We start from the raw sequence: 12,019 nt of genomic DNA on the forward strand, positions 1-12,019 counted from the left end.
CGTCCCCTAGAAAAAGATCTCAAAGGCTGTGAATCGTAAAGAGACCACCTTGCTAAGCAACCGGCAGGCACTGACAGTTGTACTCCGCAGAAAAATAAATAAATAAAACAAAAGACTCCCCGCCCCGCCGCCCTCTTCTTCTAGGGAAAGACTGGGGATTGGAAAGAGAACCCTAGAGGGCCAACAGAGCCCCTGGGCGTGGCTGGGCGGACAGCGCCTTTGACCGGAGGAACACAACCTTCTGAGGAACTCAACCTCCCCCGGAACTCAACCCCCGTCGCTCGAGTTTCTTTCGCTTCCGTCGGGACTCTGCGGAGTGGACCCGAGTGAACACAACTTCCGGCCCCACTGAGCAGTGTCCTGAGCCGATTCCAGCTAGGTAGTAGAGTGTCGCTGCCTACCTGGGTGCAGGAAACAGCTGGAGTCGCTGGGGGAGCTCCGCGCTGCCGGACGCCCGTGACCATGTGGAGGCTGCTGGCTCGCGCTAGTGCGCCGCTCCTGCGGGTGCCCTTGTCAGGTCAGAAGTCCCTTTTGGTTCCTAAAGACTTTACCCCTCTTCCTCCCCCACCCTCCAGTGCTTTTTCTCCCTAACCCAAAAGGCGGCTCTGCACACGCTTGGTGAAGCACTGGTTAGGGACTACGCTATCCCACCGCCGAGCTCCACTGTATGGGTTCGTGCAAGAGGGTCACAGCTGCGTCTGGGAGTCGGCGCCCAGAGACCCCGGCTGGCCTTTTGCGGCGCCAGAGACCCCGGCTGGCCTTTTGCGGAGCCTGAGCCTTTGAGTCCATTTAGTGGAATCCGCATCCCACACCTCAAGACTCCTCCGGCGGAAGTACTTTTGGGCGGGCGCGGCGGCTAACTCCTTTAATACCAGCACTTTGAGAGGCCGAGGCGGGCGAATCACTTGAGGTCAGGAGTTTGAAACCAGCCTGGCCAACATGGTGAAACTCCGTCTCTACTGAAAATACAAAAAAATTAGCTGGGCTAATGTAATCCCATTACATTACAGGTGGGCGCCTGTAATCCCAGCTAGTCCGGAGGCTGAGGCAGGAGAATCTCTTGAACCCGGGAGGCGGAGGTTGCAGTGAGCCGAGATCGCGCCACTGCACTGGAGCCTGGGCGACAGAGCAAGACTCCGTCTCAAAAAAATAAAATAAATAAAAATAAGAAGTAATACCTTTGGCCCAGGTTGTATCGGGTTCCCGGCCTTGTTACCTTCGTCGTTTAACTTGATTTGTCTTTGTAGATTCTTGGGCACCCCTCCCCGCCAGTGCTGGCCTAAAGACACTGCTCCCAGTACCAGGTTTTGAAGGTGAGAGCTTGTCTTTCTCCTGTTTGTAAATCTTTTCTCTGATGGAAACCAGGAGCGGGTGGGAGATGACATAGGAATGTTCTCGTGTTTCCCATCCCCGTTCACTCTTTCAATAAATATGTTTTTAGAGCGTACAGTTTTGCCAACCAATATTCTGAGCACTAGAAATAGAGAACAAAGGAAACCAAAAAAGTTCCCTGCTCTTACGGAGCAGCGTCTAATGAGATAGCTCCCCTAACACCTCCAACTGGTGTGTGTCCCATGGTCCACTCAGCCAGTAGTCATTGGCCTGAAATCTGGATTTTTGGGCGGGCATGGTGGCTCACGCCTGTAATCACAGCACTTTAGGAGGCGGAGGCGGGTGGATCACTTGAGGCCAGGAGTTGGAGACCAGCCTGCCAACCTGGTGAAACCCCGTCTCTACTAAAAATACAATTAGCTGGGCGTGGTAGTTTACACCTGTAATCCCAGCTACTCAGGAGGCCACTGCATTCCAGCCTGGGCAACAGAGTGAGACTCTTGTCTCAAAAGAAAAAAAAAAAACCTGGACTTTTGATGTTCTTTCCAAATAAGTTTACATATATGCAGTCATCTAACGATATGTGAAAAAGCTTTAATTTGTTAAATTTAAGCCACAATATCGTAAAACTAGTTTACTTTTTAAAAAAGAAATATACTGGAACCCTCAAAAAAATGAATAGGGTCTGTACATCTGAGGGTCTTCTGTACAGAATTGTTAAACCACCATGTTTTGAAAGTACCTTTTGACTTGTAGGTGAAAGCACTACTAAGTTTCTCTGTAGCTACATATAGAAATTGAGGGGCACCTTCTGAAACTCTGATAGTAATAATTTGATATTTCCTCAAACTCTTCTATTTTGTATTTGTCTCCATTATAAAGCCATACTTGGTTCACTTTAGAAATTTTAAAAAATGATTTGTATGTTAACTTTTTTCCCCAAATTGTCAAGTAAGGATGATAAAGAAGATGTCACATGTCTGGCCTGAAGTTTTGCCCACCCACCCAAACCTGGCACACTGACCTGTGCAGGTCTCAGCATGAAAAGTCCCTGCATATATGAGAGAAAGAGCATTGATCAAAGGATTCCTAGGTTGTAAGTTTCTCAACAAGAATGTGGCAGAGCTGGAGAACTTAGATATTTTTATGTACAATATAGTATTCTTCCACTACCCCCATTAACATCCAGAGAGGCAGGGAAATATATGTATATATTTTTGTGACATGGTATGTAGCTTTGCTGTTGAACTGGATGGCATAGACCAGATTATAAAATGTTTTTAGCCCTCAGGTTCCTCTTCTATAAAATGTAGATTCAAAATACTACCTGCCTAATAATCCTGTTTGTTGATCTGCGTAATAGTGATGTGTGTTCATGTGTTCACTTTCTGGTAATTCACTGAGCTGTATATTTTTAATTTGGCCCTTTGATATAGCTGTGTTAAACTTTGACAAGTTTAAAATTTTTAAAAAGGGAGTCCTGAAAGAATACCAAGGCTATAAAGTTATTTTAAAGATTAAGTGAAATAGTGATTTCCAAACAATCCCTGTTACAGTGTTAAGCAGAGTTGGTGATTAATAAGCGCATTTGAATTCAGAGGATAAAACTTTGCTATCTTTAAAGTTTTAGAAACATTTCCATTAGCCACTGTCACAGCCAGAAGATTCCAGTGTCACTAAAAGCATCTGCAAAAATGTAATATACCTTTACAGTTACTGTTCAGTGGTAACTTTTAAGACTTTCAGGCTGGATATGGTGGCTCACACTTGTAATCCCAACACTTTGGGAGGTAAAGGCAGGAAAATCACTTGAGGCCAGGAGTTTGAAACCAACCTGGGCAACATAGTGAGACCCTGTCTCTACCAAAAAATGAAGAAAAAAGAAATTAAGACTTTCACCTGTTATAAATCTTTCTAGGAAAATAGATCTTTTGCGATGTGTAGTTTTACTTTATCCTGGTTGTCTGTGCTTCTTTTAGATGTTTCCATTCCTGAAAAACCCAAGCTTAGATTTATTGAAAGGGCACCACTTGTGCCAAAAGTAAGAAGAGAACCTAAAAATTTAAGTGACATACGGGGACCTTCCACTGAAGCTACGGAGTTTACAGAAGGCAATTTTGCAATTTTGGTGAGTGAATTCAGCATCGAGCAGCAATGGGATGGAAGCTAGGGAATAATAAAATCTCATACTCCTTGAGATAATTTAGTCTCTTCCTCCACAGTTTTTATTAGAACTGCCACCAGTTCCTCTTTAAACTGTATGTACAGAGGCTGCTGGGTACCCAGTAAATAAACATTTGGGTTATACATCTTTTTTTTTTTTTTAATGTAGAGTGAAAATAACGTAAAAGCAGAAGGAAGGGGCTAGCTAATGTGCCCCATAATCAGATCATGAGACCTTTTCAAGCTCTGGTAAAAATAAAACCATCCACAATATAGGGTGTGGAAGACAGCTGTTTCCTTACTTGTTGAGTAGCTTCCATAAAGACTTGATGTCAGCAGCCACACAAATGGGTGTGCACTAGGATTTGTTTTCCACCAGGCAGCCAGAGTGATATTCCAAAGTCCTCTTCCTGCAGCCTACATAATCACCCCCACTGACCTCTCAGAACCTCCTGCCCACTCTCCCCATTCCTCACCCTACTCCAGCCACATTGGCTTCTGTTCAACTTGCCAAGCCCTCTGCTGTGCCAGGGCCTCCACATAAGCCTTTCTTATGCCTGGCACACTCCTCTCTTTTCCCTTGGCTAGTTCTTTTTATTCTGGTCTTAGCTTTAGATGTCACCTCTTCAAAGAAGCCTTCCTGGCTCTCCACTGAAATGGGTCCCCCTTCACTCTATTACTGTGTACCCTAGGCTTTTCCTCCATGGGACTTATTAGAACTTAGATTTTTATTTTCAATTGTATCATTGAAGCCACAGTTACTAGAAGAGACAAAATAATGAGCCCATAGACGATGTCGAAGTCCGCATGTGTTTCTAATTCTCCCATTCACTTTTAGGCATTGGGTGGTGGCTACCTGCATTGGGGCCACTTTGAAATGATGCGCCTGACAATCAACCGCTCTATGGACCCCAAGAACATGTTTGCCATATGGCGAGTACCAGCCCCTTTCAAGCCCATCACTCGCAAAAGTGTTGGGCATCGCATGGGGGGAGGCAAAGGTGCCGTTGACCGCTACGTGACACCTGTGAAGGCTGGCCGCCTTATTGTAGAGATGGGTGGACGTTGTGAATTTGAAGAAGTGCAAGGTTTCCTTGACCAGGTTTCCCACAAGTTGCCCTTCGCAGCAAAGGCTGTGAGCCGCGAGACTCTAGAGAAGATGCGAAAAGATCAAGAGGAAAGAGAACATAACAACCAGAACCCCTGGACATTTGAGCGAATAGCCACTGCCAACATGCTGGGCATACGGAAAGTACTGAGCCCATATGACTTGACCCACAAGGGGAAATACTGGGGCAAGTTCTACATGCCCAAACGTGTGTAGTGAGTGTAGGAGATAACTGTATATAGGCTATTGAAAGAAGGATTCTGCATTTCTGTTCCCCTCAGCCTACCCACTAAAGTCTTTGGGTAGCTCTTAAGCCATAACTAAGGAGCAGCATACGAGTAGATTTCTGAAAAACAATGTTATTTGTTGATTTAAAAAGAAAACTGTATTTTTATTAAATAAAATTTAAACATCAGTTCAGGATATAACTTCTCATTGGTCATTCTTAATCCCTTAAAAGATTAAGAAATAGGCCTGAATGACTAAAGAGTTCTTGGTCCTCCTGGGGTGTAAGATGAACATGAAGGCTGAAACAAATGTTTGCATTCCCCCATCTATGATGCGAGTCTCACTTAAATGTTTATACTGCCTTTTATGCGTACACACTTCAGGAGCTAGTTTGTGATATTTTACTAGGTTAAAGACACATTTTTAGAGTAAGAAAAAAACAATAGTACATAGGTCAATTGATTCAACATTTATTGATGCCCAGCTACCCATCTTCTCACAATCTTGGAAGGAGGATGTTGGACAATATGCAAGGAACATACTCTTGGCCTTTTAGCAAAACGAACTGATGACAAAAGTTAGAACTGCGTGGCCTTTTCTGGGTCTGAAATTCTCCAAAGAGGGAGGGTGTTTGGCTCTATGTTTGTGCCCCTGCAGAATCTAGTACAGTGCTATGTGCCATGCACCACTTAAATTCTTACTGCTAGTGAGTGAGGGCCCCCTGGGACTCAGATCCTCACAGCTCCAGCTCCGTTTGCCCAGATTAATGTTTTCCAGACCTAACCAGCTGCAGTCTTCTATCCCCTATTAAAACTAAAGGAAGCACAAATTAATAGAAATATCAAACCATTGGCTTTTGAAGGTGGGTAGAAAACAGCACTGACCAAAATATTTTTAATCCCACTTTCTTAAAAAAATAAGGTATCAAACAAAGAATAATTTACTTTCAAAAGTACAAACTTAGCAGTTGTGTGCTCCTCACAGTTGTATACTGTGATTTTTTCATCAATTTTAGTTACATAATCACTAAATAATCTGCACTAGAACTCACATTCACATAGCTGGTTTTAAAGCTGAACACAACTGAATCTTGAATGGAATTGGGGATAGTATTAAGAACAGTTTCTTTTTTTTTTTTTGAGATGGAATTTCGCTCTTGTTGCCCAGGCTGGAGTGCAGTGGGGCGATCTCGGCTCACTGCAACCTCCATCTCTTGCGTTCAAGCAATTCTTCTGCCTCAGTCTCCCAAGTAGCTGGGAATACAGGTGCAAGCCACCATGCCTGGGTAATTTTTGTATTTTTTGTAGAGAGGGGGTTTCACTATGTTGGTCAGGCTGGTGATCCACCTGCCTCGGCCTCCCAAAGGGCTGGGATTACAGGCGCGAGCCACCGTGCCCGGCCTATACCAGTTTCTTACACATGCATTACTGGCCAGCAGTTTCAGCTAGCAACACAAATCAATCAGGTGAGAGGTGAAGTGAGTGAGAACCTCATTTCAGCTTTCTCACTTGACACCTTTATCTGTTCTTTGTTATGGTTCAGAGTGTTCTACTGATATGTGAGTTCAGTCATACTATAAACCTATTTCTTTTCTTTTGTGGGCCTGTATTTTGTTATTGGACCACAGTCCCGGGGCCAGCCATCTTCTCCACAGATTAAGAGGCTGTTGCTAGAACTCCACCATCACCACCCATAGAAAAAGCACTTTAAAGTTTCATGTTGTGGTAATGGGGTTTGAAAGGTTGGTAGTTTGCATAAGTAGATCAGCCCATTCCCGAGCGGATTTACACAGCCTCTGATAGTAACAAACCACGTTCTCATTGGTACCTTAAAGAGTTTAGGAGTCAAACCCAAGGATTTGTCCATGACTGAAATAAGAGCTTAATTATAAGTCAGCAGATATTTGAGTACCAGTAAGCAGCAGGCGCTGTGCTAAAAAGTGGGGACACAGCAGTGAGCAATACAGGCATGTGCTTATCCTTAGATAAACTTCATTTTTAAGAGTACTGCTGGAGCCTGAAAGAGGAAACAGATGTAGGGTGGTCAAAGGTGAGACCTAGAGGAGCCTGAAGAGCGGAAGTGCCCTGACTGGACCAACTCACAGCAGTTCAAGTAAGATCCTGTTGAGTTAGGTGTGCTATGATATCTGCCCCTTCACAGCCATACTGCACGTGCAGGCTGTAAGTGTCACTTCCTAAAGAGGCACCCACTCTGCTTGCTTCTCTACCCTGCAGTCCTCCTTTAAACCATCTGCCTAATCAGCTATGTATCTGTACTCCCTGTCCCTGTCCTCCACCCAATTCTGTATACGTTTGTTCTTTGCATAATTCTTAATAAGTAGTTGATTGGTGCCCTGTTTCTTAAGAGGTTTCATAATGGAAAGAGGAGAAGCTGATGAGGAGTCTGTGTGGAGAAGTGATGGTACCACAGAAGTGCAAGGAGGATTAGAAATGCCAGTCGATCAGTCTGTGAGGGCTGTGGGAGATAATAGAAAAATGGAGGAAAAAAATCATAGATTATATAGCATGGTGTTCATGGCTGGGATCACCAAATCCCTCTTACCCGGGGTAAAGGACTACACACAAGGCTGTGTTAACTTTCATTAACCTTGAAAGGGAAGAAATTTAATTGGAATTTACTGTGTGGCCGGCCCTCTTCCAAAAAGTTCAAGATGCACCTAATGCAAGAACTAATTCTTGTTCCTTTTGTCACTTCCAGATACCAAGGCTCAAACTGTTTAGCAGGAATCAATATCCTTCACCTGTACAAAGCATTCTGCCACACCAGGTTATAGGACAGATTGCCACCTTCTGTCTCCCCTCTCCTCCCACAGACTACCTACTAACAGTTCATTCTTCACTCACTTTTCTGTCTCTGAAACATCCCTTTCTTTAGTTTTCTCTAACCGTTATTAGCACCTAATCCCACCCAGATTAAGGCACCTAGAGTGCCCCCAAGACGCAAAGGTTTCAAGTCAGTGAAAGAAGGCCTGACCCTCCCCACAGATGGCTCACCTTTTTCAGGCAAATATGCTCCCAATGGTGGAAGCTAAGATGATCGCAAGGATAATACAGCAGATCATGATCATGATCTTCTTCTGTTCATCCAGACAAGGAAAGAAAGAATACATGAGAAACATCATCGCAAAAAGTATTCTGCAGGGAGATAGGTGCATGTGGACATGGAAGAGGGTGTGAAGGAGGAGAGCAACAGAAGGAAAAAGGAGATGGATCTGGCTTCTAGGACCCACAGTGCCAACAGAAATGTTATTTTTGGTGAGACATTCAAGTTAGATCAAAAGGATTCCCAGAGGATGTGTGGTATGGTCATTCCACCTTCTAGATAATATCGTGACAGATCTCCCCCATTTCCTCCTAAAGCCAGATACTCCCAAGGACTGAACCAAATTCTTTTGGGGGGAACACCTCAAATCTGAAACATAAACATAGTTACACTGCATTGTGTGGGAGTTAAACCATGTTCAAAAACTGCACTTTTGAACCATCTGATCCAGCACATGGCTTAAAAAGATGTGAACTGCATTCTAAAACCTGAATAAAAATCACCACATGGTGGCACCAGATCATTGTGTTTCTGCATGGAGACAGAGCCAGAACCGTTTCACAATCAATACAAAGTCATTTTTATTTTTAAATTAGCAATAAAATAATCAAGTTTACATCTAAAAAATACAAACAACAACAAAAACCTTCACATGTTGTATTCCAAACTGTAAGCCCCAGGCCTCAATGTCAGAGGAGAGCAAAGGCCTTTAGTGATTTTGTCTCTTGTTGCTGGAGCCCATCCACTGTCTGACATCATAGCCATGGGCAAGAGGATATTGCCTTGGCTCTGTCTGAGTGCTGGATTGTGACCGGCCATAAATAGCCTTTGCAAAGGAAGCTAATGGACAGTGCCTGAATTAAAGGTGCTTACCCTATCCTAGAAAGCATTAAAGTCAAAGCTGAAAATATACATGGTACCCAAAATCAAGGAGACTGCCAGAGACCAGCAGGGGATCTAAGGGATTTACCACTGGGTTAGCACAGATACTACACTTGAAGATTTCCTGGCGGCTGCTGCTGCTGCTTCCATGATAAGAATTAAGTGAGACAAAGAACCTGCCAAGCTCATTAACCCAGTAGCAGGAAGAGCTACTGTGTAGCCTCTGGTGTTCCCCAACTGACTCAGCCCTGCAGATGGGACATCCTGTAGGTCATGTGAATATCAAGTTACTGAGGGATGTTCTCAGGACAAGCCTAGCATAGGCAGCAGGTGGGGAAGGGTGTCAAAAAATTATACCTTCTGTCTGCTAAGCAGAAAAACTTAATTGGGATCAATTTAGCTCACTCCAGAGTTCTCATTTTATTCTCCCAGTATTCATCCAGAAAACAAGTTTCTTGATGATATGGGAAGATCACATTTCCGCAGTGATTCATTTGCAGGTAAGCAAATGTCCTTTAACCCAATTTTTATCCTAGCCCAAAGTTGGCTTTTTTTTTTTTTTTGAGGTCATAATAGCTTCCATTTTTATTTCCTACTTCCTGAGAGGCACACACTTATGTGTACATATATCTCATACACAATTAGAATACATCTGGAACACATGAGTGAATACACCAGTGTCATGAAATATTTCCAGAGCTTAGGATTCTAGCACCTTGTCCCTTGCCCAATTTAAAATCCCTGATTATTTTTGTCCCCAAGACAATAGTCTCACAAAGCATCACTTTCTAACAATGAACAGCCAGTTTCTAAGACTCAGACATGGAAACATATTCCATACTGTCAGCCTTTTGCAAAGCATAACCTCAGATGACTGTATCATCCTGGTCCCTCCTTGAGTAAATATGAGAGACTACAACACAGAGAAAAATCAAAGTTGCCCCCCAAGCTGAACAACTAAGAGCTTAATTTAAGGCTGAATTTCAAACAAGTCAGCTCTTTAGACCAAAATGACATCTGCCAGTCCCTCATGTTTTCAGGACATACGGACAACAAACAGGATTGGCATCCTGCCAGGTAGAAGACTCAGATCCAAGCCTTCTTGTTGCCGAACTTAGAAGAATCCTTCTGCTTTGTTAAAGATACTCCCGTAAAAAAATACATTGCAGTTTCTGGGAGAATACTCCATGAGGTAGAAAAATACAGCACCTTGGGAGGGTCTCACAAGAGCTTTCCCAGGTGCAAGGCATAATCTGACACACAACAGGGAGGAAGAAAGCTGGGTGGGTTCACACAGTCCAGGAGAAAAGGTACTTGAGAGCTGGTGGGGCAGGAGGAGGCTCTGAGGAGAACTCAGGGTCGCATCAGGTAGATCACATTCCCCCAGGGCTAGATTGTTAGCTGAGTCAGGTCCAAGGGTGGTCGCAAGGAAACAAAGGAACGGGTGGCACTCGCTCTCAGGAAGGCCATTCAGACTCCATTCTCATCTGAAGACAAGGGTGGCCACACCAGTCTGGAGTGAAATCCGTTTCTAGGAGGCAGGGAAAGGAGGAGCTGATCAGTACACAGGAAGAAGGCAAAGGGCAACAGAAGGAGTCAGCCACAAACCTGGAAGGTGGGGAGGAAAGACCAGAAATCACTATGAAATAGACAAACCCAGGACAGAACCTGGAGTTAAATATCCCACTGTACAAAGAACAAAAGGCCCTACTGTGAGAGGGGAAAAAAATAGAAAAGCCTCTAGGCCTTTTATAAGCCTTCTCACAGGCTGTCCACACCCATGGAAGGACGTGGTGCGAAGGGACAATCCCTAGTGAAAACACCTGCTCTGCAGGTCCCACAGCAGCACCGCTCCTGAAGACAGGCTGCAGGAGCTGCTTTCTGGTTCTCAATCTTCATGAACTCCCTGCTGCCTTTCTTTTAGAAAACAGAAGGACACAATGAAAAGCCTATGGAAAAAGTTCAGGGGTCATATTATGGCTGCTCCACCTTATGAGCTATGTAGCCTTGGGCAAGTTCCTTAACTTCTTTGCTCCTTCCCCGTCTGTAAAATGAGGATACTATGATGTTAGAGCAAGCAGCTGGCACATTATTAGGAAATATAAACACACTGTCTACCCTTCTGTTCAGAGACCTCTCTCCCTTGGGTGACATGGAGGAAGAGGAGAGTCCAGACCTAGGCAACAATCAGTCTTGACTTTGTTAGGGAACATGGAATACACTACAAAAAAAGCAGCTTAACAACTGCTCAGCAATTTAGCAGGTTAAAGATAGGGATAGTCAACCAAAAACAACATATTAATTAGTCTGCTCCTCTTTGAGGAGTTACGTCCTGAAAAATGATTCATATACCTTCTGAAGTCCTGGAATTAGGAATAGAAAGGGGCACCACGAATTTGCATATCATCTTTCATCCAAGGATATGGAAAAATAACAACTCTTATATCTTTTTAAAATTGCAACATCTATTTCAATCAGATTGTTCAGAGCCAAACCAAAATTTAAAGTTCACATACAAAAAAGTCAAAGGCTAGACTCCAAGTGCCAGAAAAAAGAGGGGGAAAAAAAAAATCAACCAACCACCTGTCTATGAGAGGTTGTTCATCTCACTGTTGCTTATCTTTCAGGATGAAGCTGAATGCTCAGTGCTAGAATAAGCTGACTTTTAGATCCTCTCATCACATGGAAGGAGGAGGAATAAGAAGAGACACACTGAAACAAATATAAAAGGAAGGCACCGCTCTGGGTACTGGCATGGTATTATGTGCCAAGACTTAAAAATGTTTATACCTGTTATTTCAGTAATCCAACTTATATGAGTTGGTAATAAAGAGAAAATTTAAAGGAGAAAAATATTAAATAAGGTTAGTCACACTGTTAGCTATAGCAAAATAACATAAACCTCCAACTTGTAAAAATTTTAAATATTTGAGAGTATGGCCACAATCTCATATTGAAAATTCGATTTACAAAGAGATTTTAATGCTGTGGAATAATGCTTATAATTTTCTAACTGGGTACAAAACTATGGATAATATAGTCTGAACTATGTAAAACTATGTCTGAGTATGTGAACGTGCCACAAGGTTATCAGCAATAATATTAAAAGTTCATTAGTTTTATGTTTTCTGTATTTTATAGGTTTTTTTTTAACAATGCATGCTATATTTTATTCAGAAAAATATTTTAAAAGTCAGTGGCTGGGTGCAGTGGCTCATGCCTGTAATCCCAGCACCTTGGGAG

General features: G+C 43.3%; 2 protein-coding genes across 3 annotated transcripts in view; one reads left to right on the forward strand and one right to left on the reverse strand.

Annotated features, from left to right (window-relative positions):
- Positions 1 to 299: 299 nt before the first annotated feature.
- On the forward strand, positions 300 to 5,026 carry MRPL16 (mitochondrial ribosomal protein L16). Its single transcript, XM_054440838.2, has 4 exons — positions 300 to 517; positions 1,248 to 1,313; positions 3,312 to 3,460; positions 4,334 to 5,026. The coding sequence occupies exons 1-4, from the start codon at positions 463 to 465 to the stop codon at positions 4,817 to 4,819; spliced, it is 756 nt and encodes a 251-aa protein (XP_054296813.1). The 5' UTR covers positions 300 to 462; the 3' UTR covers positions 4,820 to 5,026.
- Positions 5,027 to 8,450: 3,424 nt separating this feature from the next.
- Positions 8,451 to 12,019, reverse strand: part of STX3 (syntaxin 3) — a 47,400-nt gene continuing 43,831 nt past the window's right edge. For both annotated transcript variants that reach the window (XM_054439427.2, XM_054439426.2), the window contains exon 10: positions 8,451 to 10,307. In XM_054439427.2, coding sequence (XP_054295402.1) covers positions 10,260 to 10,307 — 48 coding nt within the window. In that variant the 3' untranslated portion in view covers positions 8,451 to 10,259. The remainder of the gene's footprint in view (positions 10,308 to 12,019) is intronic.

Source organism: Pongo pygmaeus, chromosome 9 (genome assembly GCF_028885625.2).
Source record: "Pongo pygmaeus isolate AG05252 chromosome 9, NHGRI_mPonPyg2-v2.0_pri, whole genome shotgun sequence".
Lineage (NCBI taxonomy): Eukaryota > Metazoa > Chordata > Mammalia > Primates > Hominidae > Pongo > Pongo pygmaeus.

Excerpts from the sequence above, each read along its gene's own strand:
- MRPL16 (XM_054440838.2), top strand. The coding sequence starts at position 463 with ATGTGGAGGCTGCTGGCTCGCGCTAGTGCGCCGCTCCTGCGGGTGCCC. Across the intron at positions 518-1,247 it reads CCTGCGGGTGCCCTTGTCAG|ATTCTTGGGCACCCCTCCCC; the intron begins GTCAGAAGTCCC and ends TTGTCTTTGTAG. Across the intron at positions 1,314-3,311 it reads CCCAGTACCAGGTTTTGAAG|ATGTTTCCATTCCTGAAAAA; the intron begins GTGAGAGCTTGT and ends TGCTTCTTTTAG.